At 38.4% G+C, this 26,670-nt stretch overlaps 2 protein-coding genes across 5 annotated transcripts in view; one reads left to right on the top strand and one right to left on the bottom strand.

Annotated features, from left to right (window-relative positions):
- Positions 1-7,666, top strand: part of camkk1a (calcium/calmodulin-dependent protein kinase kinase 1, alpha a) — a 52,727-nt gene extending 45,061 nt beyond the window's left edge. Inside the window, exons 16-17 of one of the 2 annotated variants that reach the window (XM_088279523.1) lie at positions 1,725-1,772; positions 3,718-7,666. In XM_088279523.1, coding sequence (XP_088135649.1) covers positions 1,725-1,772; positions 3,718-3,790 — 121 coding nt within the window. In that variant the 3' untranslated portion in view covers positions 3,791-7,666. The remainder of the gene's footprint in view (positions 1-1,724; positions 1,773-3,717) is intronic. The other variant, XM_088279524.1, reaches the window with a different exon arrangement.
- A 730-nt stretch (positions 7,667-8,396) lies between these two features.
- p2rx1 (purinergic receptor P2X, ligand-gated ion channel, 1) lies at positions 8,397-26,670 on the bottom strand. 3 transcript variants are annotated; one of them, XM_088279526.1, is made up of 14 exons: positions 26,352-26,670; positions 22,761-22,905; positions 20,309-20,380; positions 15,958-16,015; positions 14,833-14,920; positions 14,670-14,750; positions 13,842-13,983; positions 12,525-12,670; positions 11,946-12,036; positions 11,143-11,208; positions 10,933-11,028; positions 10,529-10,621; positions 10,366-10,410; positions 8,397-8,610 (listed from the first exon to the last, which is right to left on the bottom strand). In XM_088279526.1, exons 1-14 carry the CDS (start codon positions 26,486-26,488, stop codon positions 8,605-8,607), a joined length of 1,266 nt encoding a protein of 421 aa, XP_088135652.1. In that variant the 5' UTR covers positions 26,489-26,670; the 3' UTR covers positions 8,397-8,604. The 3 variants fall into 3 exon arrangements, with proteins under 3 accessions (XP_088135652.1, XP_088135651.1, XP_088135653.1); XM_088279525.1 differs by having other exon boundaries at positions 15,946-16,015; positions 26,352-26,669; XM_088279527.1 differs by lacking the exon at positions 10,529-10,621 and having other exon boundaries at positions 15,946-16,015; positions 26,352-26,669.

The raw sequence follows: 26,670 nt of genomic DNA, 5'->3' as shown, positions 1-26,670 counted from the left end.
TCCGGGCTCTTGTTGCTACTTCCCTCCTGTCTGCTCTTCCTATTCTTTTAGACGAGCGAGCATCACTGCTGCAGCTCTAGCTGCTGCTTTGTCTTGTCACCATAGCGCCATAATTCATCCTATATTTGTATGCAGTGGAGCTTTACAGCTTTTGGAAGGGTTTCTTTGTGTGTCCGTGTCAGACGTCAGTGACAAAGAAGGATTGGGTGTAGAAAGCCATGACGCAGACCCATTGGGTAATGTTGCATCACATCCCGGAATGCTTTTGAAACAGCAGAAAATGGCTGAAGCGGAGTGTCTAAAATAAACAACAATGTTATGTGCCATTATGTTTGACGCATCCCCGTCCGCACGGCTCTAAAATTACATCGGCGTGGTGTGCGCGTTACCCAGATTTTCGCACCGCGTGCCGAGAATTTTTTATTTTTTTGTAATTCGGAAATAAAAACTGGGGGAAAAAAAAGTTCAGTTACATTAAAATGATTAGTTTAGTCAGGTTATATGATAAATAGTTGTTTAATCAACATTTACAAAAACAGGTCTACAGTGTCTTTTTTTTATTCTCGCAATTTCTAACCATGGCAAATTCCTCTCATTGTAGCAAATTGGCACAATTTATTTATTTTTTTTTGTTTTTAATAATTTTTAGAATGATCCAAGAATTCCCTGAACACGATGATGATATCCATAAGGCATTGCTTTTCTTGCCCTTTTAACACACGTCTACATTCCAATAAAAGTCATGCATACTTGAGAGTTTATCTCGACTTCATAAAAGCTGCAGAGATTATGCATGAGCCAAATGTGGCCTGCGGGCCCAACTTTGCCCAGATGTGCCGGAAGTCTAAATTCATCCATGAGGTCGGAGGGTTGAGAGAAAAGAACCACACTTAAATGATCATGTGCACTCCTGTATATATGTATTTTTATGACTCCCACAAACTAAATATTATATATGTATACGATCGATGTGGTGTAGATTATTGTCTGCCATTGTGATAGTAATAGGGTATTAATATGGTTATGCGCTCATAATGTGTTTTACCGTTGTGGTTGAATTTCCATTGTCTTTAAATTCGTAATTAGAATAATTAGATTTGATTTTATAAACGGGTATTTCCTGTGATGTTGCTTCACAATCCCAGGCTTTTGTACATGAATGTGCAACATTGTGCTATCATGTTGAGCACTTGCAGATGAACGTGATGCTTTTCAAATTCTCAAGTGCTTTTAAAGACGAAGCACTTTCTCCGATGGGCCTTGTAGCCAATAAAAGCACGCTGACGTATAAAAAAAATATATATTTCTAACACAAGTGGCTCAGTCACCATTTTTGCCCTCTCAATGCGTCATTATGAACGGCATAATGTCGTTGCGATTCCAGTGGAAACTCCTCGTGAATCCTGAATCCTGCAAAGTAAGATTAATTAATTAATTAAATGGAGGTGAGCAACGACATATGCCCCTTCAGCAAATGTGATTTTTCGCACTCAGGCAATCAAAGCCTCTCCAAATTGAGTGATGATTCATTACTATGATAGTTATTGTTTTCTTTTAAATGCAGTTAAATACCAAACCATAATATTTTGAACACAATAGTAGCAGCCTCAGTAACGGAGAGTGTCAAGAGGCTGGCTCCACCAGCCGCCATTTTTTTTTTTTTCCAGCTCATGAGGTTTTTCTTTCACAAATGGCTCTCCGTCTTTTCTCCCACTTTGCTGCAGGGACTCATGGCCTTTCCGGCCGTCTTTAAAACTGCACCCATCCCTCAGGTAACGCGTGCCATTTACTCTCACCAGACACATCATTAGGTGCACCTGCAAATAAATATGAATGGGGTCCAGAAGAAGAGTTGTGTTGTGTATTCTGCCTTTAGAAAGACCCAAACTGTCGGCAAATCCCAAACTGTGTCCAAAATTTCAAAAAATAAAAATGAAAAAATAATTGCATTTTTTCTTTATGTTGGCAGGGAGGCTACTTTTTCATTCATGAAAAATGCCCTATTACAACTTATGAATGTTGCCATTTTGAATCTGTTTTGATTTTGCAAAAAAGAAAACTAAACAGAATGTCATTTCAATAATAACATAACACTAACGAACCAGCCAACAAACCGCGATCAAAAAAGCTCTCACCTTGCGCAAATTTTCCCTTGGCTGAGCTCATTTGCTCAGTGCTGAGTGATGATGTCAGAGTGGCATGAATTCAAAAATGCGTTTATTATTGCGGCTGTACTTTACCGTTGTGCAAAACCTGTCGGCATCCTACTCGCGGGGATTTCTAATGTTTTTGTCACTAAGTCCCATGACAGCAATAGCACAAAAATATCTGTTGGTATTTTTGAAACACCTTAAAGAACATAAAACATAAATTAAGCAATTAAAGATTTTATTCATTCTAGGGCTGGGTATCAATTCAAATTTCCAAAATTGATTCGATTCGATACACAAGGTCCTGATTTGATTCAATTTTTGATTAATGATCCACTTTGATTGATTTTCGATTCAATCAAGGATTTCACGCAGTACCAATTTTACTTTTATATGGAAGACATACTGCTTGCTGTAACTAGGTGCATTGGTAAAAAATATTAATATTTACATTAAGAAATTAAGCCAATGCAGTTACATTATTCATGTACGTTTTATTTAATATGGCCTGATCAAAACAATAATTACATCTGCCTTCATCTGTAAATATATGGAGAAAAATATTTTTTTTAAATTACAGATACATGGTTTTATGAATTAATATCAGGCTATGAAAAGGAAAAGCAATTAAAATCTCTCTCTCTCTCTCTCTTTCTATATATATATATTTATATATATATATATATATATATATATATATATATATATATATAGATAGATAGATAGATAGATATAGATATATTTATTTTTTTATTTTATTTTTTTAAATTTTTTTATTTATTTATTTATTTATTTATTTATTTTTTTTAACCCAGCCCTAATTCTTTATGTTAAAGATTGGTGTCAACCCGGACTTGTATGAATATTATCAATTGATTTTAGTTTACCGTATGTCTGAAAAGTTTTGAGTATTTCTGAAAACCTTATTCCAGTAGTTCAATAAAAAAGTGAAACAAATGTATTTTACAGATTCACACCACACTGAGAGAAATATTTCATGATTCTATTCATTTGTTGATTCTTTTAGCTCAGAACGCAATATTACATAAACTTTAATTATTATTGCAAAAATAGAAATTAAGTCGGAACTCGTATTTTAAAAGTGTTGACTGAATGTACGTACGGGTTTCAGTTTTTGAATTGCAATTCGCATTTAGATGATTGTACAATTCCCAGGACATGTACAGATTACTTAAGCCAAGTCGCAATTTGCAACCATATTGACACTGTTTTTGCATTGAGCTCGTAAGAGTGTGCAGGTGTGCCTAATTTTTGTGGCTGGTGAACGTACCCGGTAGTCTGTCCAACATCCGCTGCACCGACCTCCGCTTGCCTCGTTCTTGAGGCGATTCAGCTGCTCCTTTCCCACCTCTGACTTTCTTTGTCATCTTCCTGCCGCCGCCGCTGCTGCTGCTGCTGTCATTTAATGGCGCCAGACGTAGTCTTTTGTGTATTTGATGCTCATCCGTAATGGACGTCTTTCACCGGTTACATTTGGAGTGCGCTGCCGATGCCGGAATAATGCCAGTCATTTGTATTTCTTTGTTCTCTTGAATGGTTCTTGCAGAAAGAGCAGCACAGGTGATGGACCCAGGGAAGGAGAGCTGGAGGACCTGCACGAAGATGAACCCTCCTCTTGAGTCTTAGACGTTTTTCCTTTCTTAAGCTTCTGTTTTCCTCCCTTCCTTTGATTTACTACCGTGCGCTTGCCACTTCTTGTTCGACACAGCAAACAAGCGTGAAAGTTCAATGTTACTTTTTATACTCACTTGATTTGTTTTCCACTTCCTGTTGACCTCAGTCACTCTACCCCTCGCTCTTTTTTTGTAACTCCAGTTTTACCCATTTTCTCTTTTTGTTAGTCTGTTATGAGGAAAAGTCAAAGACTGAATCTTGACTTTGTTTCGTAGTCGGACAGCTTGTGGAGTGTATTGTCTTACCGTGACTTTTAATTTCTGACCAATGATCGTTTTTTGTTTTTTTTTTATTTGCATTTTTTTTTTTATTGTAAATAGATGTCCGTAGCTCTTGTGTGTTATTCCCACATCGCTGATAGCATATTGTTTACTCATTTCTGTGTTGCCTTCACTGTCCTGAAGCCTGTGAAAATTCTTCCGAAAGTTATGACAACCTACTTTTGTCACAAGTTTTCCGTCTTGAGCAAACCAACAAGTCGTTTAATGTCAAGATTCCTGTAACCTACTCCAGATTTAGCCTTCACACAATGACAAGAGTTTTTAATGATTTTGACGTCATACGCCTCCTCCATCACGCTGATTTGAAATGAACACTGGAGTTGTGATTGAAGTGGAGACTTGGGGGGGGAAAAAAATAAATAAATTGAGATTTCGGAATTATTGACCATTTATGCAGAGTACCTCAATTTGCATTTTAATGCTTGAATGAAAATCATTTGCAATCGATGATTGCTTGAGGTCAGGAGCCCACAGGCACAGTCACCAAATTCCGATTGTCCTCCCTTCAGATACTTAACTCGGTCTTCACTTGATTCTTGTTAATGAGTCTTTCCGTCTTTATTAAGTCAAAAGCATGACTTGAATTTGCCTTCAAAATGTCTAAAGTTCAGTATCTTTTATGCTTTGGTGCCATTTTGTGGCATCCTTGTGCGAAGGAACTATGTTTGAAGTCAGTTGAGGAGCTTCATGTGGTGCTTTGCCACCTCTTAAGGCACTTCAAGGCAATTCTAAACATGTTTTAGGTTGTTTTCCATTTCTGGATTTTCACTGCACATCTCCTAATCGTACTTTTTATTGAATTTTTGTTGGCTGTCACATCATGAGTTAGTTGCATTTGCAGCAATAACCTGCCAATAACAATGTTGTGGTATGCTTTGGATGATGAATTTTTTTCTCCATATTTTTCTTCTTCCAATCCTTCTGATACACTTTGCCCTTGGTTTCATTTGTGTAAAGAATCAGACACTTTCCTGCACACGGATGTCACTTTGTTTTGTATTTGCATTCAGGAAGGTGTCCCTTGATTGTAGATTGAGACAATAATAATTCAATTGTCTCCTAACTGCTTCTGGGCCTTTTTTTTTTTTTTTTTTTTTTTTTTTTTGAGCTCACCCATGCTTAATTTGAAAGAATGTAGCCAACTGTTGTTTGTTTATTTGATTGTTTTCTGTTTTTGTGGCATAATAATTGCATCCCCCGCTCAAACTTTTAAGACCCTAAAAATGTCATTTCCCCTAAATTAAATTCTTTATTTTCATGTTTTATTTCAAATCAATTTTGGGGAAGTTCAAAGACAAAATCACTCAATTCACATTTTAAACACGTTAAATTGTCAATGTCCGGCTTGACATTCAGGGAGAGATGTTTTTTTTTTTTCCATATCAGTTTATGATGATTTTTTTATTTTTCCTGACTTGGGATTTTCAACTGAAATTATTGCCTATGTTTTTATTGGCTGCCGCTTGCCTAAGGGATTCCTTGAGCCGCACTGACGAGGTGCATTTAAATGTCATGATTAGGCCCAGTCTGGCAAGAACAGCACTCTGCTTCCATTACGGCGCTCTCCCTCGTGTGGCTGATTAGAAATGGGGGAGTGCTGCACTTTTGCATGCCCTCAATTGGTCTCGCCCTCAGGGTCCTCCAGTAAAAGATGACGAGGGGAGCATCGCCCGAATGGACATTTGGATGGTGTTTTGCATTCTGTTTATTAAGTCTGTGCTTTTCACGCAATCATGAATGCTGCTGACAGCATCAAGGGAGAATGTTACTTTTGTTTTCAAAGTGTTGACAAAGGAGCTATTTAATATTTATATCTTAATGTGCGATTAGCATAAATGTGTCATTTAAGTGCTTTGTCGGTTTGTATAGTTTTTTTTGTTGTTGTCGCTGTATCTTGAAGAACTGATAAGGGGAACTCTCAATGAAGGGCTTTTAATTTATTTATTGTTTTTGTATGCAAAACATTCAATGTGAATAGGTTTCTTTTTTTTTTTTTATCCTTACATGTATGTGTTTTTGTGCAACTAGCTTTTTTTTTTTGTCCAAACACTCAGGCTCTTGTGTACCGTGCTTTGATCATCAACCTTCAAAGGGAACCCACTGCTTGCACTTTACATGACTCGATTTACTGTAAATATGTGACTTTTACATGAAAGACCCTGCTACATCCGCCGATACGTGTGCAAGATGAATAATCATCGCGTGCATCCCCTTTAAAAAGACAATAGATGCTTTACGCCAAGGTGTGTGCTAATATTTAAAGGTTTTTAATTGTACAAAGTAAAAGCAGCTCATGAATAAATTTGTCATAAACGACGGAAGAGCTTTCTTTCTATAAAATTTTTAATGTGAATCTTGTGTCAGTATATACTAGAGGAGGCCTGAAGAAAGGTCAACTTGTAATTATCTAACCTTTGCGGTATTCTGCAGCTCCAAGATATAACGTGTAAATAATTAACCTGCATGTTTACTTTTCTGTGCGTCCTTAATGAGTGTTGTAATACATGCGAGAATGTTTTGCATGTTGTTCACGATTTATACCCAGCAGCATCTTATGCATACAGTAATTATATTCTTCCATCAAAAATATCAAATGTGCACTGGTGTTGCGTTCCAAAATGAAAATGGGTGTTGCAATCGTTGCGTTGGAATTCATTTTGGGTCGGCCAAAATTGAGAAATATGAGCTTGCTGCTGTGTATTTTCCTGTCCTATTACATGTTGAAGGTCTGTGTTGCATTGTTTCGGACATTTCTGCATGCGCGGTGCTTAACACATTCGTTAGACCACCTGTCGTATGTGACCAAAAACGGACTTTCAACTGTTTTGAACAAAAATAACGAATATTAAACGGTATTCATGAGCGCCACGATGTGCAAGTGGTTAGCTTGTCCACCTCACAGTCAAGAGATTCCTCGTTTGATTCTCAACTCAGACCCTTCAGTGTGGTAATGCAGCTTCCTCCCACATTTGAAAAACTTGCATGTTGGGTTTATTGTAGACTGCAAATTGTCCTTTGGTGTGAATGGTTGGCCTGCAAATGGCCGACTGATAGGAAAGTCGGGTCGATTGAAAGTCTCCATTCGGATGTGATCCTCATAAGCACCAACAGGAAATGTTTGAATGGAATCTGAAATGACCTGAAGTGAATTTATTGAGAAGTCGGAAATTAATCAGGCATAACCTTCAACCACTAAAAAGTTTTTTTTTCTGGTTCAGCAAAGCAGCTAAATTGTTGGAAATCATGAAATGATTCTTTTTTAAAAACATTTAAATTAATTAATTGCAAATTAATAGATGACATTTTAGCATCATGGATTGTGTTTTTTTTTTTTTCTCAAATACTGTCGTGTATTAGGTTGCTGGTTTAACACGTTTGTTAAGCGCTGTACATATGTTGCTTGGACATAAACAGAAGCGTGCCACGCGCATGTACTCGCATTGTAAATATGTATTTTATACAGTATATATATGTAAACAAAGCTATTTTTGCATGCCTTTTGTACACCTTGATTTCAGAGACAATAAAAATGAAAGCGAATGCAGTGGGTTTTTTTTTTTTTGCTTTATTGCCAAACGACGTTATGGCATCACTGTTTTATTGAATTCCATTAGGATCATAACATTCGCACAGGGATGAATCAGTGTGACAGCAGAACATTCACGCTCGGTGTAATTCTTGCTTTGGTAATGACACTTACAGGTAATTGATTGCACTACGCACGACACAACTGATGCGGGATTTTTCCCTCACTTTATTAGGTACACTTCCACGATCAAATTTCAATACAAGTGAAAAATTCAGCCTTCACAAAGATAATGTTCAGCATATTATGCTAAGTATGAAGGTTAATATTGTTTTTGCTTTCAGGGTGTTCTTCAAGGCGGGTAAGTAATAAGTGTCACCTTAATGTGTTTCTGGCTGTTAATCAACTTTGTGTTTTTAAATGCAGAATTATTTATTAAGACCTTGTGTTGGATTTTATTAGATTATTCACTGAATGGCATCAAGCATAAAAAAAAACATTTTTAATTGAACTTTTTTTTTTGCTTGTAGTCAATCCATTCACCATCATGAGTAGTTTGTAGTGATGGGTGAATGAAGCTTCAAATTAGCTTCATGACCCAGTTGTAGTTGTTTTGGACTCCAGTAGATGGCACTGTCTGTTCAATATTGGGCTGAGAGCACACTGACTTGCCATCTTTCAAACCCTTTATTAAAACCAACAGTGCCATCTACAGGACTAAAAAATAAAACAGGAGGACCCGCGTACTGTAAACTGCAATTTAATCAATTTGTCTTGCAATCACAATAAGCTTTTCTTTTTTGTTTGTGTGGGTTGATGATGTTCAGTCAGGTAGAAGACAATGTCCTTCTCAGTCCATTGAGGAGAAGATGTGTTGACTTCTTGTCTTTTTGACGATTCCACTGCATCACATAATGCGGCGCAGCCACTTCTTTGAAAATCCTCCCCGTCGTCACTTCTGCACAGGAATGTTAGCAGAGGTATCACTGGGTCAACTCTTGTATTGCAATAAAGGTTATTAAAAAATAAAATAAAAACAGTACTTATTAGTATAACAAAAATAAAATTACTGTTGACTATACAATATCCATTTGGATTAATTGAAAATGTTTCCACGCACAAAGTAGTTGGACTTTTATGAACTTGCATAGTGTTTGTACTGAAAAGAAAATGTACATTATATATTTTTTTAAATCATGTCCAGTTATTGTTTTTTTTTTTTTTTTAAATAAATAAATAAAAGCTCACGAGCCTTTGTTCAAATTTTAAGAGACAAAAATGTGTTAGCATAGCTTTGCTAACCTTGTAAACGGACTACTGAAAAGATGCAAAATTAGCTATAGATAACTGAAAAAATATTTGTCTCTTGGAAAGATTGAAACTGTTGAATAATTGTGTTGCTCTGTATTTGTGACATGACAATAGCATGAGATTTCCAAATCCATTCAAGTATGTGGTACAGATTTAGTACCGAGAAAAAAAAATGTTTTCTGCTTTGACACTTGAGATGTAATTTTTAATATTGGCAATTGATTTTTTATGTAGGGCAGAACCCCCACTCCATCCTCCCCTTATGCAAAAGGAATGTAATAAATAAATTTAACAATAAGCAATTTAATGCCATCTTTTTTACTGGCCACATATAGACTTGAGTCAAGATAAGGCTAGCTCTCGGAAAACACTCATTGATTCAGTTGTGGCAGAAAACGTGAGAGGAAAACAAACTTTTAGTTTCAGTTTTTTTTTTGGTTTTTTTTTTCAAAAACAATCCAACATTTTCAAGGTGACACTGAATGTCTGTAACCAATAGCAACAGAGTTAGGCAGACACTCTTGCAATAGCAGTAGCACTACTGTTAGTGTCAGCCATAGATGCACTAGAGAATACGCTTTTCATCACAGAGATGTGAATATCAAAGTAGTTGAAAGCGTTTACTGATCAATACATCCATCCATTATTTGTTCCGCTTTTCCTCACAGGGGTCGCGGGCTGGAGCTTGTGCCAGATGTCTTTGAGCAGTAGATAATTTAGAGTATTCAATTAATTTACCATGCATGTTTTTGGAATGTGAGAGAAAAGTGGAGTACCCGGAAAAAACCCACGACCTCTGCGCTGTGAGGGGGACGATCAATGTTCTTGTGATATTATAATAAATACATTGAGATGAGGGCGGCACGGTGGACAACTGGTTGGCACGTCAGTCTCACAGTTAAAACGTGCATGGTTTGATTCCGGCATTTCTGTGTGGGGTTTGTATGTTCTCGTGCCTGCGTAGGTTTTCTTTGGGTATTCCGATTTCCTCCCACGTAACAAAAACATGAATGGTAGGTTGGTTAGACATTCTGCATTGCCTTCTGAATTTTGATTGTGAGCATGGACGGTTGTTTGTTTTTGTGTGCCCTGCAATTGGCTGGCGACCAGTCCAGGGTGCCTACTGCCCGAAGACAGCTCTGATGGGCTCCAGCTCGCCCTGCGACCCTCGTGAAGAGCTGCAGCTCAGATAATGGATGGATGAATGGACATTGGGATGATTCACCCGATTAATAATCCTTGAAAAAAAATTCTCAAGGACTTTACCAACCTCAGAAAATTGGAGAATTTTCTTTAACACTATTTAGTTAATGAACATTATTGTTCCAAATCTTTGCAGTACGCAGATGTGGAGTGCCCCTGTGTAACCACACAAAAACAAGTTGAAGAATCAATTCCTTACTTTGGATACCTCTGTCTCTGTACTGCCTGCTTCTGAATCAGGGTCCTGCATCACAGAAGCATATAAAATACCCCGTTAAGAAGACCACTCAAGGGAGTGAGAGTAAACTCATGAAAACATGACAAGTCTGTTACAGTGCATGAGACATCTACTCTCCACTCACATTTGACTGAGCAGTGTCTTGGCCTGGTCTTGCTTTTGCTTCATTGGCGTAATAGACGCTGCTCGGGTCTAAACCGAGCGACTCGCTGTCATGCTGTGAATACAAAATGTCCTGCCTGGTTCAGTGATGGCGAGCAAGCTGGCTGGGTGATATGTACGTGGGGATGGGATTTCTTCTTTCAGGGCGTTGTACAAACGTTATTATAAGAGTGCTGAGTGCTGTTGTGATTCAAGTGTGGGGTAAATGTAATAGATGCTCAGTCAGATGAATATTATCACGCCAGTATGGCGATCCATTGGAAGTGGACCGTTCTCGGATCTCTGCCGCCATCTTGCGGTCAAAGTAAAAAAGTCACCTCGGAAAACATTGTATTATAGTTTAAAGCGTAGTTGTTTGTGGCTTACCTGTCCATGTGTGTCTGTGTATTTGAATTTCATGTTCTTGTAAAATTCTCTTTTTGGGAGCAAATACAGCAACACCAAGTCGCAGACAACAGTAGCCTGGAAAATGTATTAAATCAGTTTGAGGTCGCTTAAACGAAAATCCTTTTTAAAAAAACAAAACAAAACAAATAAATTAATAATAAAAGACATTTAAAAAAAACAACAACGTACCACTCCAAATATTCCCACTCCGGAGCCTATCGCTGTTAATGTTGGGATGATATCAAATTTTCTGGCCTGTCAATACAGCGTAAGAATATTTCAGATTAAGGAATGTAATGCAAGATACACATCAACGTCATAATAACTTGTATATTGACATATATAATTTCTAAATATGTTAATATTAATTTTGAAAAAAAATAACAGTTGCTGTATCTTAAAGTACTGGTGAGGGGAAACTCATTGCAGGGCTTTTAGAACTCTTATGAAGTTCAGGATTGTGTTTTGTATGCAAAACATTCAACGTGAAAACCTTTTTTCAATGTGTGTGTGTGTTTGCAACATATCTTTTGCCAAACTTAATATTGAACATTAGTTTAATAGCAAACTGTAACTGAAGTTAATGAATTTAATGCAAGCATGCCTTTTTTTTTTTTTAATACTGTGAATGAGTGATTCTCCTTTTCATTTCAGCAAAGTGATGCTATATGGTAGCCTTTCGACTGTTTATTTTTACGGTCTTTCTGAATGGCACAGTTTAACCTATTGTGGGTGAATCTGGAAACCGCATTCCATTTCGCCTTTTAACATGAAGTTTGAGCAGCAAGTTTTTAAAAATGTGCATGTTTTTTGGGGGTTTTGGTTTTTTTGTCAAGCTGCTGCAAACTGTTGATTTTTTTTTTTAATTATTGCGAAGGGTTAAGTAGCATTTCCTGTAGAAGACCCTCAGGAAATCTCCGTCGATGTTGCACATGTACCTAATGGATTGGTCAGTGTTTATACTTCCACAACTATGTAAGGATGTGACTTACCAGTGATTGCACAATGATATCTATCCTGATGCCAAACACTTTTAGGAGGGTTCTTTTTGGTACCTTGTCCTCCATATAATGTTTTGCGTACCTGAACGGGTTACGGAAATGACAAAATTAGATCTAGCCTCCCATTTACCACATCACACTGACACATACTTTTTTTTTTCCTATTCTATAATGCTGTTCTTCATCATCATTTTAAGAATCAGGTCCATAGGCAAGAAGACATTTATTTTTTATAGAGAGAACAAGTAAACACTATAAAACTAACCCATACAGACTGAATAAATTTATTACTCGATAAAAACCCCTGGAGCAAAACAATAAAATGTGCAGTGACTATAAAGAGCCCTAATAGTAAACATTGAAAATATTCATCAGCATGAAATCGCTGTGTAATATTTCATAGTGTTACATTTTTTATTCTTATTTTTAACTCTGAATGACAAATCCCGGAGAGCATCTTTACCAAAAATATCAAATTATGAAGAGGAATCACTTTAAATAGAGTCAAAAGCACACAGTGCAAAGCCTTAAATAATTGGCATACAATATATAGGAAATATGCATACACACCTAAAGTTGTAGCCAACTGATGCTCTGGCCTTGTCTGTCTCTGCAGGATTTCCATAAAGTCCATGGAAGTTGTATGTGGGTTTACAGTATTTGACATCCACATCAAAGTTGCATGTCCAGTCAACCACGATGCCAATGGCCCCTCCCTTTGAAAGGAGCACATAATGAGCAACTTAAGAAACATTATAACAGGAGAGAACAAACAAAAAAGCAATTTTAACAATTGAACTGGTTTAAAAAAAATAATCAATTCGGGTCAGTTAGTGTTCGCGCAATGGGCAACATGTCCTCTGAAAATACAGAGGCAGTCATGAAAACACACACAAACCAACGTCTAATTAAGATACTGTTAACACCTGGTGCAACAACAGAACAGGGTTGAACATTAACAACAAGCTGAAGTCAATACAAAATAATAACTGTCAGGACGGCAGATTTACTTTTTATTCCAGAGTCGTGGCAATGCTTCATTTGTGACTCAAATGGTTAAAAGATCAAATAAATAAATACAAATCCTTCAAAGTGGAAAAATGGGGCCAACATCCATTTGTTGTCTGTCTTTAATATTTGTTGTTATAGGCTACTGTGTCAAGACAATAAATTCCAATATCCTCTCTTATACTCCAATTGACACAAATAATTAACATTTGTTTGTCAACTGGCATTCAAACGTTATTGAAATCGTCTTTTTTTTTTTTTTTTTAATCTTTTAATCAAGTTTTTCATCAAACATTCAAGGGAGAGGGGCTCAGCCAGCTTCTCAGGAAAATTCAAGCCTCTACATAACTGTAATTACAACCAGACGCCCATAGATAGAAGTGTGGCATCACGTTGGATTTTAAGCCCAGCACTGATTTTGAGTAGAAAAAAAAGATAAGGTGGGTGAATCTCGACTTGTCACACTGATTATGATAGAGAGAAATGGAAACATATTGAAAGTTTAGGTACCTCACAGCCGAACCGTGCACATATTTGTATGGTATAAATATAATGTGTTGGTGGGTAGTAGAAAAGGTATTTGTCACAATCGTAAGAAAATATGATGCAGTTCATTTAGTGAATGATGAGCCCCATGTAAAAAAAAAAAAAAAAAAAGTCACAGACGTTCTACTTGAGCTACGTGGTGATAAAATAAAAGATTATTTTGCCATCAAAAGCCCCTTCTCAGTCCTCCCTTTGTTGCAATCGCTGATGAAATCGCAGAAATCTGCAATGTAGTTTATACTTAATCACGTTAACTAACAAACCAACCAACCAACAAATAGCAATCACAACATCCCCTTGCCATTCATATCCAATTCTTCATGACAGACTTACCACTTTGGCAATAGTCTCAAACTTAAAGCCAGACTCCTTGACGATGTCTCCTAGTCTGAATATGGGACAGAGTGGATAATCCTTTGAATTGTGGAGACATTTGTTGATATATGTTGCATCGATGCCCTCTACTAGGTTACTCCTGCCAACACAACAACATGGAACATCACATCAGGGATTTATTATGGATTTTCTTTTGTTGTAGCAGTCCGTTCATCCATTTTCGATACTGTTTATCCCAGCTGTATTTGGACGAGAGGCGGAGAAATCCCGAGACTGGTTGCCTTTGCAGGGGAAATGTGTTTTGGGTGATTTTGTTTTGTTTGTTTCATATTTTGTCATGTGCCCATTTTCTTGGTCCCTTGTGTCTACCAATCGGCTCCCTCAGCTAGTTGTGTCTTTTCCAGGTGCTCCTCGTTGTCTCGTCAGTTTGCTTGTATTTAGTTCCCTGCTTTTCTTTTTGTCTTTGTCGGTTCATTGCTTCTGTTTCTGTCGTAGTCCGTCAAGCTCCCCTGATTCATGTCTTGTTTCCTTTTGTCGTTGAGTTTGGTGTGGGGGTTTGGTTTTTGTTGTGTTGAACTTTGTTAATTTTGTATTTTGATTCCTCAGGTGCACTTTTTTTTTCCTTTTATTTTTTTTTTATTTTATTTTTGCTTCTGTTATTTTTTTTTTTCAGTCCACCATGGTTTCGTTTATTGATTTGTTTTGGAAGAGCCTCCATAATAATTCTCTTTAATATTACTTCAATTTCATATTTTGCTTATGCATTTTTTTGGGGGGGTCAAAAGCTTTGTTGGCTCATCACATCCAAATTGTGGTCATACGTACCTTGTCACACCAAATATGGGGAACGTTACAGAGTTCTTGATGAACAGTGTGTAGTTCTCTGCAGACATCAACAGGGGAGGGCTGCATGTAAACAACAAGTTGTAGACATTCAAATTATTTTAAACAGACTGAAGATGAGTAACAATGAAGAGTCTGAACCTACTCTGGTATGTTGTGATCATTCTCAATTGGGCACCAAGCCAGAACCTCGCAAGTCTTTGTTGCATTATCGCAAACACCAGTCATGTGTCCTTGAAAGAAAAACATCCATCAAAAAATTCTGAATCACTGCAGGGCTAACTAGGTTCATTTTATTATGAGGAGGAGGGTGGGGGGGGGGACACGCACCACTCCAAACATTTTCTACTTCCACTTGTGATCTACTTATCTTTAATTAGCATCAACAGCAGCAAGCGAGATATGAAGCAAAGCAGATGCTGAATTTGCCGTTTGGCTTATCTTGCTCTGATGTGATTTCTCTAGCCGTACCATGGATGAGTTCACAGACAGTTTCCTAGAAGGCATTTGGTCACTCAGCACAAGCCTGCGCCACGACAACCTTCTTTCTTTACTAGATCTAGTAACATGGCAAAGCTCCGAGGGGCGCCTTGAGGTCAACTTGATTGGTACACACATCAAGCGATGTCTTAACTCTTTCTGTTTGATGTGGGATCATGCAAGAGGACATGAGCTGTTAAATATTGAAAGATGGAGGACAGTAAATATGCGTAACTATCTTTTGAACAGAGTGACAATTTAGATTTAGTGCCTATTAAAATAGCTCTCATAAGCGTCGTTGTTTGTGTTAGCGTCTCAATGTCAGCTCGTATAGAGCACTAATATTAAATCTTTGAGCCTATATGCGTAGATGGACGTAGGCGTTTATTTGCTTAAGGCCGGGATTGGATGCATGCTTGAATGAGAAGCAAGCCAAGATAGAAGCATTCACAACGTCCGGTGGCAGGATCAAATGTTTACCAATGATGAGTCTTTTTTTTTTTTTTTTTTTTTGGCACGAGTTGATCTTATAGCAGTTCTCATTAGCCAAAGCCCATTTTGCAAACATAAGGCTGGTGAGCTCTTTGTCTCATCCGTCCAGGAAGCATCATCATGTCTTAAAAAAGGCTTTGAGAAGTTTGAGGAGGGCTATAAGTCTGAGGCCAAGTCAAATAGGAGAAGAAAAGCCTGCAGTGATCTTGGTTTCTCCACAGAAAGTTAAGACGGTTGTTCAGTGAGGACTGGCGCGGTCACACACTGTTGGGCCGTCAGGATTTACCATGTCCCGTACGTTTGAAACTCCCTCCTTCGCAGTCGGCGTCTGAGCTACAATTGTGCTTGCCTGGGAGCTGTTGGAAATAATGAACTGGTGTTAGTTTTTTTTTTTTTTCAATATAAATGTCAGAAAAAAAAAATAAAGTACAGTGGAATGTCCAAAGTTGGTTTGCTTGCAAGTTTCTGTGGTCATTTTTATGATTGTCGTTTGGTTTTGTGCTTTTAGCTACGTGCAACTTATAGTAGCTTCGTTAGCAGAGGTTTGGCATTTGTGAATTGGAGTATTCATTTAATTTTTTTTTTTTTAACCTGCCCTCTAGTTGCTGAAAAACTTACTGTGTTTGTACACAATCCAAAGAAATGTTGTAATTGTGCAGTAATCCCATCAGGGAGTTACAATTGATATCCGCTTTTCACAGGGGATAGGAATGCAAAGAGCAAAAATTTGCACACTACGTTTTAGGCATGCAGAAAGAAAGGTTTAGTTTATAATATACTTAGTTGTACACAATTACTTATTTAAAAAAAAAAAAGGGATTTGTTTACCATAATCACATAGGCTACTATTGTCTCAAAAATTGTTTTTGAATGTGATTTTGATTTCTGTGTTTTAAGAACTTTAAATGCTCTGAAAACATGCCCGTTAGTGTAGTTTGCTACATGTTCTTACTTGCACACATTATTATATTTCATCGCTGATATAATCAGTGACATCGCTCTTGACCCATATATAACGTAGCCTTAACTGTCCTCTCTGCTAAGAAAAAAACAATTACAACAACAAGAAAGAATTAACGATCAACAGTCCAGTCCATTGAGACCAAGGTCTCATCACAAGCAGATCTTGGTGATGGACCAAGTCTTGGTTTTTGTGTGAACCCGGCAAAAAAAGCCTTGCTCATCTGGCATAGTATTGATGACCCAAGAATTTCTTGGTGCCGTGTCATCCGCAATCACAACAATGTCCCCTGGCACGAAGTTTCTTGACATTTGAGGCTACAGATCTCAAACATATTCTCTCACCCAGCGCTTGGACCGACCTCCATCTCCTTCGAGCATAGAGCCATTTTCTAGAACAGCCCCCACAGGTACAGTTGGCTTGGTCATCTGGAGGGTTGAACACCCGTTTCATGCCTCTTTGCTTTACTTCAGACATCTCTTGTGGTCCAACAGTGTGGAGCAGCCAGCTGATGACACACTTGGACTTGACCCTTCAGATTTGGCCCTAGGTTGCAGAATTTTTGATGAATCTTGGAAAGAACATGCTTGCGCCCACTGTGACCTACTTTGTTGTGGATTTTTGGGATAATCAGTTCTGACATTTAAACGTCTTTAGCCAAGAGTTCTGGGTGTTTTGCTTCCTCTGGTATGGCAGCACTCCTCATCCTCACTCTCAGTATTCTCTCTTGGAGGAAAGCATTTAAATATGCAAAAATACTCCGTGTGTTTATGTACCTCCACTGTATTTATTTTCAGAATTTTGGAAACCCGGTTGGCGACAACTGTGCAGATTCTGGTTGTTTCACTGCTGATGTACAATGACGCAGCCATGTTATCTCTCCAAATCAGAGTCCTTCAGCTGTATCTGTAACTCTCTCCTTTACATTTTGTCTACGTGCCCGGCCAAAGTTGGTGCGATTTTCAATTCCAAGCGTCACTCACTATACCATAGCCCTCTTCTCTAGCACCACAGAAATGATGCAGCTGAGCAAAGAAACTCCTGAATACACTCTCTTGAAACTTCTGTCAGCTTCAAATTTGACTTCAGACTTTTTATCCATTCAACCAACCGCACCACATCTGGAATTGGCTCATCCCAACTCAACTTCAGTCTGTCCAGTTCTTGTATGATCTGTATTTCAAGTAGAACCACTGGTCTTGGCATTCCCAGTGGATTTTAAAGGGATGTCACCCTGAAAAAAAAGGTTTCTTCTCGTCAGAGGTTTGTCTGGTTGGTTGTTGATCCGCTTTGTTAGATTGAAGCATTTTTTTTATAGACTGCCATCTGGTCACGAGACAGTAACAGAGATTCTTCCTCGCTGCTGAGCCATTTGACCATCAGAGAAATCGCATCGGGTCAGACTCTTCTGGTGGTAGTTTGACTTGATGAATCATGGCGTCCGCGTCTACCATCATGGCCCCAGGTTCTTGGTGGAATCTGGTGATGAGTCCAATCAGACTGCTGGTGACATCCGGACTCCTGGAGAACATTGCCATTTAGTGTGCTTCCTTCAAAGAAAGCGCCACAGTCAAACGGCAAGCTGATTCTGTGTTTTTTCGGATGATATACGCAGTGGAGTGGAATGAACCAAATTCTTCCATCAGTGAGGCGCAAGGCTGTGTCTGGAAACTTCACTGCCTAGCCCTTGTCAATCATAGCAGCCATGAAGCTAACATAATCATCACCATACAAATTGTTTCTATGGGGTTTTCTTTTCTAATTCATTCGTCTCATTATACCACTATGACCTTCTGATTGAGCATTCAAAGTTTTTTGTTTCGTTTTTTTTTCTAATGGTAAAGCGTTAACGCAATGTCCATTAATTATTCTGTTCAACTGTGACACACATTCCATAAACGGAAGATCCTCTTCTGAAAACTTGAACTTTCATTTTGATGAGTTTTAGGAAAGTCATACTTGAACTGCTGGTGCCATAATTCCAGTCTGACCACATACGTCCGGTGTGATATGAGAACTTGTTAAACCTTTTCTTGCGGTCTTGTAGTCACCTTCCTTCAGTGGTCCATTCATTGTCCAACCCAAGATTGTTTTGACACCATCATTCTAGCTCCTGATGACTTTCTCCGCTTCCATTGATTTTTTTTTTCTGGCAAAGATGCGGTTTGTACTGCCGGCGCCGTTGTTCCCCGCTGTTTTAATTTAATATTTCCACAAAGTTGCTGAGCATGGACTACCTTTCATTGTCATTGTACGATTCTACCTCTGGCGCAGACTTGCCTTTGCTGTTCAAATGAAGCATGCTTGGATGTGTTAGTGAACAGCCTTTACACTTCATTTTCACTGAGCAGAACTTGCTCATATAACCTCGTTTCAGGCAACAGAAGCAGAATACATTTTCCCGAAAAACGTAAATTATCCTTGTGTATGGATTTCTTCATTTATTTTTAATTTTTTTGGAGCATTGTCCCATTAGTGAAAGCACTGACTGCTCTGATGACAGATTTAAGGTCTGTTAACTGGTGTACTTGTTGTGAAAATCGTTTTACCATATCTCCTTTCCGGAGTGAGGCACACTGAAGGCTTGGGCTGACCTTTGACAGTCCTTCATTTCGCCCAAAAATTTTAGTTTCTATGTAGATGTACTCAAGCAGATCTTTAAACTTGGGTCGTAAACAGGACAGTGATACATTTGTTGAGAAACGGAGCAGGTCTCGGTCGATCTTGACGATCCTCTGTCTTTATAGAAGACTAGTTCAAAGACATTAAGAGTGAAATTAGGATTGGACATTTTACAAACTTCTTTCTCCAGGCTCAGACTTATTGCTCTGCAGTAACTAAAAAAAAAAAACACCACAAAAATTAAAATGTGAAAAATGAAAATTACACGATAAAGCAAATAATCGGTGATGACAATACAATTACTAAAAAAAAAAGAAAACAATGCAGTAAAGCCACAAACGACGAACCATGATAGAGCGATGGACAAACTTTCCAAATGAGTTGAAGAGCTTTCTTTAGACAAACATAGTCCTTTGCCACCATTATGTGGCATCTATAAGCAATCGCAGTACATGATAAACCTTTTTAGGGAGTGGCGTCAATTATTTGCAGATTTTTTACTATTCGCTGCAGGGCTCTGTCCCAATGCCCTCAAATAGAAGGAAACTTTTTTTTTTAGAATTGCCCATATTGTACTGAGATAAGTAAGTCAGTTTTTCAGATCGATTGAGAAGTGAAATTTACACCATTGTTGCTACCAGCCTGTGGTAGCAGAACTTAAAAACACAAGAAAAATCGAAATCACACTCATAGTTAGTTGGCATACAGTTTGCTCACTGAGCTGAAATTGCTCACATCTCAAATGATGTCCCGCATAGTGATGATTGATTTAAGTTTTGAGGCATTTTCAAAATATTTGGTCTTAGCTCCAATTTGTACCTCTGTTGGGATGTTCAACTTGTAACATGTTGGATTAAAAAAAAGTGTCTGAATGCACACTAATGGCTGCAGGGAGTCACTTAGCTCCCAAAATCAATGGAATAATGTTTGATATTTGGCACAATTAGAGAAACAGTTTTTAACTGAAACTCATTTTCGGTTTTATTTGACTGTTTTTATAAATTGCATGCACTATCGTTACTTTATATCAGATTGGAGAACTGAAAGGGGAGAAGGACTTACATACCTCAGGACACTTTCCCATCTTTTGGCCTTCAGTAATAATGTAGTTAGTCATCACCACAAAAGAAGAATCTCCCTGTGGTTTACAATCAGAAGGCAAATATTAGACGGTCACATATTAGGCAGATCCAGCAGATTGTATATGTTGCATTTTTCCCTCATATAATTTACATTTAATGCAGAACATATACAATAGTTGTTAATATTTGTATATAGTGAAAGTAAAGTCATATTGGAAGAGAGAGTCAGAGAAAAGCCAGTCAATGCAACGGGCATAAGCCAAGTTTACTTTTTGTGATAGACAAAATCTGCTTGTCAGCAGTTACCACACGAAACAACACCATGTGACCTGTATTGATTGATAGTGATCAGTGATCGCTGTTGATATGTGTTGCGATGTCTACCAACACACTACAATTAAGCCTCGTCAACACTAGCAAACATTGCAAAATTATGGTTGTGATTACATTAAAAAAAATGTATTGCCAAATAATAGCAATGAAAATTGCCAAAATAATAGCAAATAATTTTTAAATTCTTTGGATTTTGTGAATTCTGTGAATTTGCGTGGGAAATTCAATGATATTCGCTACAATTGACCAAAAACACAACCAAACATTTGGTTCACAATGTTTATGGTTATAGCATAGTGCAAAAATCCTAACAAAACCTAAAAAAAAAAAAAAAAAGCAAATTCAGTTTTGGATGTTTGGAGATATTTGCTACTGCCGAGAAATTATTACTTGTTATCATGATGGTTTGGTTTTCCAACCCGTTGGTTTTATTTTGCTTCATTTCAGGATTTGGTAGTGGGTTGTTGATTTTCAAACGGCATTCTAAAAATCGAGCTACTTTTGTCCCCAACACTTGAAACCTCGTTGTTTTTGTCTCATTCTTGATAACACACCAAGCACTTCGAAATGAATACGACTTGTTAATTATTTGCAATCTTGTTTGAAATAACTACAACAAGCTGTAGCTTCTCTTTAGTACGTAAAATGTTCTCATTTCAATAATCTTATTGTATTTGTCAATTCGGAATTCCATAAAAAAAATATGGCGTATAGCACCTAAATTAAATCAGGTTCCACTTTCAGAGAAATAGACATTCCTAAATTTTGAGCATTTTAGAGTTAGTTAAAAAGGCCTGTCTGGTATATAAATCCACCACCTGTGGGTGAATTTATCACAAGGCTGTAAAACTAGCACTGTTCAGCCTTCAGGCCGGACTTTTAGGTAGAATTCAGGAAATCATATTTTTTGCACAGAATGTTTTATCTGTTGAAGACTGCGCACGCCGGATCACTTTGCCGATGGCTAGAGAGAGCTTCACCTCTACGCCGATCAAGAGACGGCGGAAAACATGGCTGATCAGTCATCAAAACACTCAAATCCTCTTACACAGGCACTTTCTAAAAAGCACCTTATAACAGCCTCTTCCCTGCAAGCACTTTAAAAAAAAAACAAGCACTTCATGAAAGCTTAATAAATCTTGCACTTCATGTCTTACCTGACACATTTGATTCCACTTGTTTTGCACTACCTGTATTATTGTAAGATTTATTTTTCATGTTTTTGTCTGTTACTATAGATGATTGTATATTGTCTGTCAGTGTTCTTTCTTGCTATAAATGGATAATTAGGCTAAAATGTGTGCTTAGATGCAAAGCTAGAATTGTTCATTAATATGCGCCGTCTCATTTGAATAAATATGTACAAAAATGCTGTTGATTGTGACCTGTTCCTTTCCTTCAATATTTTTTATTTTTTTGGTTCTCATAATTTTCATACAATTCAATTAATTCATTTGCCCTAATTAAGATGCCTGCCATTTCTTCATGGTAAAAATGATATATTTTTTCAAGAAAAGCTGAAAAAGAATCCAAGTTTGGTGGCGTTAAAGGCAAAATCCAAAGAAACTGGAAGTTGACTTAAGTACCATCACTTGGTAGTTGAGCGTTTTACATAAGCAGGTCCTAAATTGCAAAAAGGTCCACACCCAATACCTTACAGCAAGCAAGATGATCATTGAGCCTTTGTTATTTCTTTCTCAGAGTTAACAGGACCCAGGAACATTTTAGGTAAACAAAGAAATATATTTGACCGCGGTCTTTTCATTGACTGTTTGCTTTATGGGAAGCACGCAGAGAAGACAAAGACACCTTGATGTGAAACTGAATCTGTGCTCGTCTCGTCACGTGTGTCCCTGTTGATTACCTTTGGCATTATATCAAGTCAACAATGATGTTATAAAAAAACGCGTTTATAAACCTTGAACTTTGTCACCATCTGGTCGCCGTGCAGTTTTCTTCTGAGAGTTTTCAAACCGACTCAGTCTGATTTGTATAATCACAATGAAAATGAGTATTGAGATGATGACAGGGATTGACGGTGCGTCAAACAATAGTCTGTCGTGATCAACTACCACCATCAGCACCAGCCGTCCAGTGACCAACCTGTGGCGGGAAGACATAGTCGGCCACATCCCACACTCTCTCCTCTCCGCTCACGTTGGTGTAGCCCACTCCTTTCATTTTGGTGAAGACGGAGCTGACGGCCGTGTCTGTGGACTGGTAACCTTTCTCGTAGATGAACACCCACCTGCACAGGACACGGGACGCAATCCGTCATCATCAGCTACACCCTTGCCAAGCATCTGCGCTCACAGGCAAGGACATGTAGCGGATAGTGTTGATCTAGACATGGAGCAATGCTATCTTGCTATGCCAACAGCACACATCACATGTGAGTCAGTGGAGTTACATAATCTCATGGACTTGTACTTTAAATGTCGCCAACTGTATTATTCGTGTACTCGTGACAGCTACCTCATTGAGTATGAAGCAGAAGTATTTGAACATTGACATTTTCCTCATTGGAAATCATCATCATCATCAATTTTTTCGTCTTTAGTAAGTGAAAAGCATTCTTTATTGGATCTAGCCTTTGAAGGATATTAGATATGTATGCCTTCAAAATGCTATTTCTGTAGTTCTGTCGCATTGTGAGTACAGACTTTAATATATTTCACAGTCCATTTTATAACTTCTAGCAATAGTCACATCACAAACACAAACGTGCACCATTTAGCTGCCTTACATGCCCGTGCCATAACAATGTCTCCACCATATTTATTTCCCATTGCAAGTCTAGTCTAGTCTAGTGCAAAGTACAGTTCAAATGTGGTCATGGATGAATTTTTTTTTTTTGGTTTTGATCTAAACAGGTAGAAGACGGTGTTTGCGCCAACACAGCCGACTCTTGGCTAATCGAAGCGGCTCCCAGCTCATTTCCTTTAAAATCAGCACAAGCAAGGGGTGTGCAGACTATATGGCGGAAGGACTCACTGGAGACCATGCTGGAGGTCAGCAAGTGCGAAATACATTTACAGTCAAAGAAACTGCAAGATCTCCACTTGTGGATGATGTAAACTTGGTCTCTGTGCCTGGGCACTTGGAGTGTACCTTCTCCACTCAACTATGTGTCCGTCATGTTTCCTTGAGTAATATAATACGCTGTCAAAGCCGACATATTGGGGACTTACGACGTAAGTAATTATTTAATTTTCCTGGCCGTCATAGGGCAGTAGACAGGTTACACCGGTTGCCAGCCAATCGTACGGCACACAAATACAAACAATCAGTCACACTACCAAACACACCCAGGAGCAATTTAGAGTGTCCAATGCGTGTTTCTTCGTGCATTGAAAAGTTTTGTTATGGATTTTTTGGGGAAGACTAATTCTGCGTGCGTGTATATGTAACGTGTGCATGGGTGTGTTTATGCATTGTTTTTTTGTTTTGTATTTTTAATAAAAACCTTTTCTCATGTGTGAGCATTCAGTAAGAAATATAAATGAATTATTAAAATGGGCTGAAACAGGGTGTGTGGAAATTAGACTTTTGGGTAAATCAAATTATGTAAGGTTATATTTAAGGAGCAGTGAGGGAACGAGAGCACATTGATAGAAAATGAGGACTTGGAAAAGCATGAAAAATGGCAGGCCACCAGCCAGAAGTAAGATCTGTATCTGCTGCGACAGAAGGAGAACAGCGGCAGAGAGGAGGCCTCTTGATGTGCTGTGGGCTTTTCTCTCACCATGCTGTGCTGCCGTGATTACCCGTCACCGTTTTAAACGCCACCATCCGTCCAACATCGCAAACAATGGATTGTCATTTTTGTCACTTTAAATGTGACATTCGGGGAATTAATTAGTTGGTTTTTTTTAGTTTGAGATTAGTCGTTTACGTCTGGCTTCAGCCTAGGAGATTACGTTCTCGGTTGAAACACTTTTCCTTTTCATGTTGTATATAAAGAAAGATTTATGCAAAGCAGTTTGGTGAGTGTACTCACTAAACTGTTGAATTTTCATGCCCCGGGGATATAACTCAGTGGAAATTGAGAGTCCACATGTTTATGCTTTTCTCGACACTCGGAAGAATGCATAGCTATAGGAATTAAAATGAAATCTAGACTATATTAAAAGCCAATCAGTGGTTCACTGATCCCGGATGACGGCATCCTAATCATAATCATAACCACATTGTGAAACCCTGATACAAAAACAAATGAAGAAAATGAAATTAGAGGCAAGTGTGAATGTCACCTTTGTTACCTCCGCCTCTGCAAGGTTAAACAAGGAATGAGCATTTGCAGACTTTCCAAATTTTCAGATATGTAGCGATCTTAAAATAATAATAAATAAATGAAAAAATATACACGTGTTCATGTGCGTGCATGCACGCGTCTGTGTATTACGATGCACTATATGTATACTGTGTGTGTGTGTGTGTGTGTATAATCGATCCATCAAGCAATTACATATTTTATACATGTTTTATGTACTTTGAAGAAATGAATCCAAAAGCATTCCATATGGGAATCTGACAATCTTTCGGATCATTAGTGTGATACGGTTTACGAAATGAACCTTGACACAGAGCAGAAAGTGAAGCAATTTTCAATTCCTGACTATTTGCTTTTGAAATAGATCTTTGCTCATTGAGACGCTTTCTAAATTGAAATATTATCATGGTTGTGAATAGTTTCTTCACATCTCTGCATATCCAGTGACGCACTGTAAAAATTATTATTCAAAGTCGAGGTAGAAATTGTCAGGCGGGTCGCCGTCTAAGAAATACAATCCTTGACGGCAAGTTGTGCCAATTGTTATTTTTAGTATATGCCGCAAGCTGCTAAAAAAATGGATAGTGGGCAGCAAATGGCCCCCAAACCATAGTAGGGAGACCACTGAATGCCCGATTAGTATTCTAACCTACTGGATGTTGAGAAATTGTATATGCATGCCTTCATGAACAATTTTTCAAATAATTATATTTTGGACAAAAGTAAAAACTAATATTGAAAACAGCTGATCAATAAAAATTAAGCAACATCTCAAATATCCAAATTTATATTGAATAGAACTCAAAATGTGGCCACAATTTGAAGCCAAACTGTAGGGCATTGCACTGGTCACACACACACACACACCCCCACATACACACACACCCCCATTGAAGGTAACACACTTGTGCATTGTTTGGCTGGGAATTGGACAGCAGTTGATTGTTATCTACGCTAGCATATGTCCCAACCTGTTCATCAAACACAGTTCCTCGAGTTCTGCAGCTTAGTGTTACACACACACGTGCGCGCTCACACACACCCACACATAACTCAAACAACGCAACACAAATCAACATGCAATCCTGTCAAGTGGTCCAAAAGAAAGCAGACCTTCAAGGGGGCATTTGAAGTCGTCATACATGTCAACCCGCGTGCGTGTGACACGACGAGTGGGTCGGTGCGTCACTCATCGTGTACGTTTGTCTCAACTTGACAAAGAGCTAACGACATGACTCAACGGTCCCTTCTCCTTAGTGTCAGACACATTCCAAATACAAGAATCTTTCTTTGCAAAATATAATGAGAGTGATTGGGATGAGGAAGCTGTCGGAATTCCCGAGGTCACGCTGAGAGGCCACGACAAGCAAGCTCATACTTTCCGGACAATACAAACTTCTGTATTCACATAAAAGTCTTACCCGATGATGTAAGCCAAGACCCCCAGCTGGATGAGGCGACACACCACCCCGACTCTCCTGTTCCTGACCAGCACCTGGCGGGGTGTCTCATACTCAAAGAAGAAGTCAGAGAGGGCGTTGGTGATTTGGCTCTTCATTTTAAGGTGGATGACCCACCGAGAAGACGGGGGTTCTTCACCTCACTGGGGCACCCAAACTCCCGCGCTCGCCATGGACTGCTTTGCCTCACCAGTGGCGAAGGTCTTCTGCCTCATCTCCTCTCACAAGGAATGTCGGATGCGCTTCAAGAGAAGTCTTGACTTCCTCCCTCTCTCTCTTT

This window comes from Idiotropiscis lumnitzeri, chromosome 17, assembly GCF_059441095.1.
Source record: "Idiotropiscis lumnitzeri isolate Australia: NSW breed Sydney's pygmy pipehorse chromosome 17, RoL_Ilum_1.0, whole genome shotgun sequence".
Lineage (NCBI taxonomy): Eukaryota > Metazoa > Chordata > Actinopteri > Syngnathiformes > Syngnathidae > Idiotropiscis > Idiotropiscis lumnitzeri.
This window is presented reverse-complemented; position numbering and strand designations above follow the sequence as displayed.